Source organism: Oryx dammah, unplaced genomic scaffold, assembly GCF_014754425.2.
Source record: "Oryx dammah isolate SB20612 unplaced genomic scaffold, SCBI_Odam_1.1 HiC_scaffold_14, whole genome shotgun sequence".
Lineage (NCBI taxonomy): Eukaryota > Metazoa > Chordata > Mammalia > Artiodactyla > Bovidae > Oryx > Oryx dammah.
Genome location: NW_024070198.1, coordinates 10,474,739 through 10,480,873, shown reverse-complemented (window position 1 = coordinate 10,480,873; position 6,135 = coordinate 10,474,739). Strand labels below are relative to the sequence as shown.

Here is a 6,135-nt window from a genome sequence, read left to right as displayed (position 1 = left end):
TTTTCTGTGAGATGGTGCTTTACACAGTCTTGTGGTGAGTTGGTATCAAACAGTTTTAAGATTGTGTTAAATATGTACACACCTAGTGGGTGTATGCTCAGCAAAGTGATTTGATCTCTAGGATAGCTAGGGAAGAAAGAATTCCTAACCTCCAATCCTGTCAGAAAGACCATGCCAAGATAAAAATACACAGGAAATCAAAACTAACTAGAGAAGCAGAAGAAATTATGTGGCCAAAATCTTCATACCATCAGACCTCAGGAAATACCTCTTTCCATGGAAAACCATCCCAGTAAGTAAGTAGACCTAAATGACGTCAACAAGTGCCCCGGAAAAAAATGATTCCTTTTTAATGTATTGGCTTTATTCCTTAAAGCCAATACATTCTAAAATGAGCATTGAGCCCACAAATATCTTTTGAACCTCATTACGTGCAAGGTATAATGCTTGACATCGTGGAAAAAACATCCTAGGAGATGGACTCTGTGCCCTAAAAAGACTTATTCATCTAGCAGGTAATTAAATACATTTTGTGTAAATTTGAAGTGTTTAAAGGTACATGTTTAGGAAAGGTACATGCCAATTTAGGAAATGGCACTGCAATGGCAACCCACTCCAGTGTTCTTGCCTGGAGAATCCCAGGGACGGGGGAGCCTGGTGGGCTGCCGTCTCTGGGATCCAACAGAGTCAGACACTACTGAAGCGACTTAGCAACAAGAGTAAATAGGGCTCAATTTTATTTGAGTCAATTGAGTGATACTAGTCAAAATGTTGTGCCTACCTTTTCAGCATCCTCCATGACACAGAGTGGACAACTGATGAGAATTTAACTGACCGCTTCCCCTGAGACAACTACATTTGTATATAGGAGGACTTGGGCCGCTTTGTGGGCTGGAAAGGCAGAGAAGCTGGTAGCTGTTCTTCAAGGTGCTGCAAGTTAGAGGGGAGCGCCTGGGCCAAGCAGGCTGAAGCTGTGGCTTCCAGGTCTTGCTGCTCAGGGTTTTACAAAGCATATTCTAACAGGTTTAGGGATAGAGGGACAGAAAAACCGAGTAAGGAAAAGAACAGGTTGGTCGAGGCTGGGGGCTCAAAGGAGGCAGTCCTGATAGCAATCTAATAGCGAAGTCCAAATTAAGCCACCCACTCTGTGAGAGAGTCCAGAGCATTCCAGCATAAAGCTGAAACCACAAGAAAAGAACAGCATGTGCTGAACGGAAAGTTGAAGGGTGACTTAATTTCTGTAGATGGCAAATGTGAGTGATACTTTGCTTCTGAGCAGAATTCATTTGTAAGTCTGAGACTTACATATTGATATATTGTTATACATTATGATTTGAACTATTATATATCATTCATTTCTAGGCCCATGTATTGGTCTGTGTTTTTGTTGTACTTATTATTTCCTTGTAGTATAACATATGGCTTTATATATTTTATTTCTTGTTACATGACTTTGATTTTAATTACAAGCTTCCTCAATTACTCCTTAGGTAAAATGTGGAGCACGCATTTAAAATAATAGGTGTTTCATTCTGTAACTGGGCTCCAGGCACTATATTTTCATTTCTGATAAGATTATGGCAAAAATAATCTTGGCAGCTGGCAAACCCAGCTCTTCCAAGGACTGCATTTAATCACTTCAAGTAAAACACTTAGCTAATGTCTAGCTTACAGTACACGGTAACTTTAACAATAGTATTACTATTTTCTCATTTAATGTCTAGCAGACATTACACAGTAACTTTATCATTATTTTCTCATTTAATGTCTAGCAGACAGTACCCGGTAACTTTAACAATATTATTTTCTCATTTAATGTCTAGCAGACATTACAGGGTAACTAAGAATATTATTATTACTATTTTCTCATTTAATGCTTGCAGTAGCCTCATGAGATGGGTATGATTGTTATTTCCCTTTGGAAAGGGGGGTTAAGATAAAGCAGAACTTGCTGTGAGGCGCTGGTCCCAACCTCATAGACACAAGAATGGGCAATGCTAGGATTAGGAGTGACCCCTGGCTTCAGTTTCCATCCCACACTTTTACCCTCTAGACGGCTCTTTCGTCAGGCCCCCCGGTCAAACGCAGAGGTTGCTTTTCTTGCAAGGCCTGGGGTCACACACACCCCACCCCCTCCCGGCCCAGCCATGACCCATCTGAGCTCTCCTAATACCGACTTTCTCAGGCTCAATCCCGGTCAGTTGACCACGGCTGATGGCGGAGAAACCCAGAGGTGGGGGTGGCCTCGCCGTTGGGCTCGCAGCACCAGGGATGGTTTGGGGGATGGCGGGGTCAAGGACGTGGGGCAAGTTGGCGTCGCGGAGCCAGCAAAGGGAAGGGCTAGGAGGGCGCGACATCATCTGTTCAATCAACAGCCTCCCCGTAGGCTTCAGGGAACGCAAAAATATTCCCTTTTTCCCTCGAAGTGGGTGGTTTACTGATTGCACTGCTTTCATCCCAAATGAGAAGCAGCGGCTTTTAGCCAGATTTGGATGGGCAGGCTCCGGATGCTAAATCCAGCCCTTGACTTTTTTTTTTTTTTTCTTTTCGGTAACGCGAAGGCTAAAAGTCGCTGTCCCCTCTTCTCGCCGCAGTACCTCCCGGCTCCCGTCTCTGCTTTGGGTGACTCGGGCGCACCGCGAAGGGACGACCCTCCGGCCGGGTTTGGAGGCGGGGGCGGGAGAGGGGGGTGGTCCTTCGAGGAAGTCTGCGTGCGGTAGGGTCTGGAGCTTTCCGCGAGCCCTCCCGGGAAAGATACGGGAACTGGAGGAGGTTCTCGACCCGCTACCCTTCCCGGCTGATTTTCTGCGCAGATCGCCACGGCTCGCGGCCATCGACCTGCGCGGTTCCGTCTAAGAAAGGTTTGCTGATCGCTGCTAGTTAGATCAATAGAGTGCGCCAGCAGAAAGAAAAGATCCGAAATAGGAAAGGTATGTCGCTTTTTAAAGATTTTTTTAAAATGCAGCCACATTTGTGTCTTTATTAAAACACACAGACGCAATTTAATGTATGTATTAAAAACACAAGTACTTCTGCCTTGATTGCAAAGGAGCTGTTTCTGGTGATGATGGAAATATTCTGTCTTGTTTAGGGATGGTGATAACCCATAAACTGAGTTGTCAAAACTCGTAGAAACTCTGCACTGAAGCTCTGTGCATTGTATCGTGTATAAAGTGTACGTCCCGTAGGCACAGAAATTACTACGTGCCCTTGCGTAATTGCATATCTGAATGCCATTGAACCCAGCTGTACTTGAGTATTTTAAGCAACTAAGCGCAATTCTGTTGGATTATTTATCTTTGCAAGCTCCGCGAAGACGGGAAAGGGAGGAAAAACGGCGGCTGACATCACGGGGGGCGGGTCGAAAGCCCTAAGAAAAGCCTGAGGATCGGAGCAGCCGCGCTGCTCTACACAGCCTCGCCATGAACAGCCACAACCGCTCCGAGCTCCACGTCCTCTGCAGTTCGGGCCAGCTGCTCCTGCAGCCCCTCTGGGACCGCCTGAGGGCCTGGGACGCTCTCATTCAGTCGCCCTTCTTTCCTGTCTTCTTCTCCATCACCACCTACGTGGGCTTCTGCCTGCCCTTCGTGGTGCTGGACGTGCTGTGCCCCTGGGTGCCCACGCTGCGGCGCTACAAGATCCACCCGGACTTCTCGCCGTCTGCGCGGCAGCTGCTGCCCTGCCTGGGGCGGACGCTCTACCAGCACGTGGTGTTCGTGTTCCCCATGACGCTGCTGCACTGGGCTGTGAGCCCGGCCCCCCTGCCCACCGAAGCCCCCGAACTGTTCCAGCTGGTGAGCCACGTGGTGCTCTGCCTGCTACTCTTCGACACCGAGTTCTTCGTGTGGCATCTGTTGCATCACAAGGTGCCCTGGCTGTACCGGACCTTCCACAAGATGCACCATCAGAATTCGTCCCCGTTCGCGCTGGCCACGCAGTACATGAGCGTCGGCGAGCTCTTTTCCTTGGGTTTCTTTGACATGATGAACGTCTTGCTGCTCCAGTGCCACCCTCTCACCGCCCTGACCTTCCACGTGGTCAACATCTGGCTGTCGGTGGAGGACCACTCCGGCTACGACTTCCCCTGGTCCACGCACAGACTGGTACCTTTCGGGTGGTTTGGGGGCGTGGCGCAGCACGACCTGCATCACTCCCAGTTTAACTGCAACTTCGCGCCTTACTTCACACACTGGGACAAAATACTGGGAACTCTGAGGTCTGCTCACACCAAGTAACGGGCACGCATCCCTCCCAGCATAGTTCGCGCTGCGGTGAGGCGTGGGTGCACCTCAGACCTGGGACATTTCACACTTGAATCAGGAGAGACACTTGAGGTGGACTTGAGGTGGTTTTATTTTGTTGTTTCTTTTTTCCGTGCGTAACTTATTATCTGCTAGATACTTACAGAGAAAATCTGATGTATTTTTTGCAATCTAATAAGGTAATTTATTGTAATGTTTGTATACCAGCAGTTGTATTCTTGATTTGGAATTCTAACTTCTTCAATAGCCTTGATTTCTGGTATAAAGTATCCAAAATCACTGGCATGTGTAAATAATCTCTTAAAAGATTTGTTTGTAGAACAAGGAATTTTACTATGTTTGAAGGTGTCCTAGAACTAGGCTAAAAGAATATATTTTTATGGAGCATCTGATCTCTGTAAAAATGAACCATGGTCCTGCTGGACAGTGACTCAGATTATTGTACTTAAAAAAAATATTTTTGTAGACTTGTATATTTATATTGAAATAAATGTAATTTGTGCTTGAAAAAGAGTAAAGCACCTAAACTCAACTAGTCCTGGCTTCTGTCATTTTCACTAGTAGTCTGGCTGATAAAAACTGGAATGGAAGAGGGAAGTGGGACGATAGAGGCTCATGAGTCTGCATCAGCCCAGCTGTGGAAAGAGAGGAGTCCGGTGGTGATGGAACTTGAAGGAAAGACGGCAGTAGGAGAAGGGATTTGTGTGTTGGTCTTGGCCTAGAGATTTCACAGAGGGGAAAACACCATTGTTCTGGGTGTGTTTCACCTGATTTCTGCATAAGAGGAAACTAATGAGACTTACTCTATAAAATTTTACAGAGGGTACATTTAAGAAGTTTTTGCTCTCTGTAAAATTTTGCAGTGAGATTAACCCTGGGTCACCATCTCATTATTTGGGGAGAAGAGCTGTCTTAGGGGATGAATAGAATTAGTGAAGTCCTTTGCTTTGCAAAACTGTTAAGTGTCTGCTTTAAAGGGGCTCCAGGTGGCACAGTGGTTAAAAAAAAAAACCCTTTTGCCAAGGTAGGATTTGCAGAGAGAACTTGCAGGTTCTATCCCTGGGTAACGAAGATGGCTTCGAGTGGGACATGGGAAGCCACTCCAGTATCCTTGCCTGGAAAATTTCATGGACAGAGGAGACTGGTGGGCTGCAGTCCATGGGATCGCAGAGTCAGACACAACTGAGCTTGCATGCAGGTAGGGAAGGGATTATGCATGAGCACCCCCCCACCCCAACAACCTTTCATAAAGCTATCTAATACAAATGACCATCACACAGGTTGTCTCTGCAATTTGAAATTTTTGTATGTTCACTTTTCTTTATGAAGCCATACATGCAAACTTTCAAAGAAAGAAAGTGAAATTTGGCCCTGGATCCCTAGTTTGTCACCTGCAAAGGAGATTGATTGTGGCCCAGATGTTTTCACAGATTACAGTAAATGTGCCTACAACCGACGACACACCAGTCACCCGTTCATATACCCTATTCTACTGCTGCCTAATTGTTTTAATTTTATCTTTGGAACATAGTTTAGATAGAAAGGGTAAAGTTTTTTTAAAAAATCAAGACAATTAAAAAATCTGAAGGACAGCTGCTTTGCATGGAACTCTAGACTCATTATATATGCACCAAACTGTCTTGTTTAAAGATGAAAAAATCCATCTGAAGACTTGATAGCCACTCTCTGTACTGGTGCTCCAAACATTTGGCAAAATACAATCAGATTGCCTGCCTGCCTGGCTGATTTTCTCATGTTCCCTTCCAATGGCTGTGCCTTGTTGGCTTCTGCTGAAGTTACCTCCTTGATCACCTGCAGCAGGACCATGCTGGGACTTAAAAACTATATTGATGAATAAAAGTGAAATTCACAG

General features: G+C 45.8%; 1 protein-coding gene across 2 annotated transcripts; it reads left to right on the top strand.

Annotated features, from left to right (window-relative positions):
- Nucleotides 1-2,286: 2,286 nt before the first annotated feature.
- On the top strand, nt 2,287-4,795 carry CH25H (cholesterol 25-hydroxylase). 2 transcript variants are annotated; one of them, XM_040254713.1, is made up of 2 exons: nt 2,287-2,861; nt 3,307-4,795. In XM_040254713.1, exon 2 carries the CDS (start codon nt 3,423-3,425, stop codon nt 4,233-4,235), a length of 813 nt encoding a protein of 270 aa, XP_040110647.1. In that variant the 5' UTR covers nt 2,287-2,861; nt 3,307-3,422; the 3' UTR covers nt 4,236-4,795. The 2 variants fall into 2 exon arrangements, with proteins under 2 accessions (XP_040110647.1, XP_040110646.1); XM_040254712.1 differs by having other exon boundaries at nt 2,287-2,930.
- Nucleotides 4,796-6,135: the final 1,340 nt, after the last annotated feature.

What these genes read in the sequence shown, in the direction of transcription:
- CH25H (XM_040254713.1), top strand. Translation starts at nt 3,423, where the DNA reads ATGAACAGCCACAACCGCTCCGAGCTCCACGTCCTCTGCAGTTCGGGC.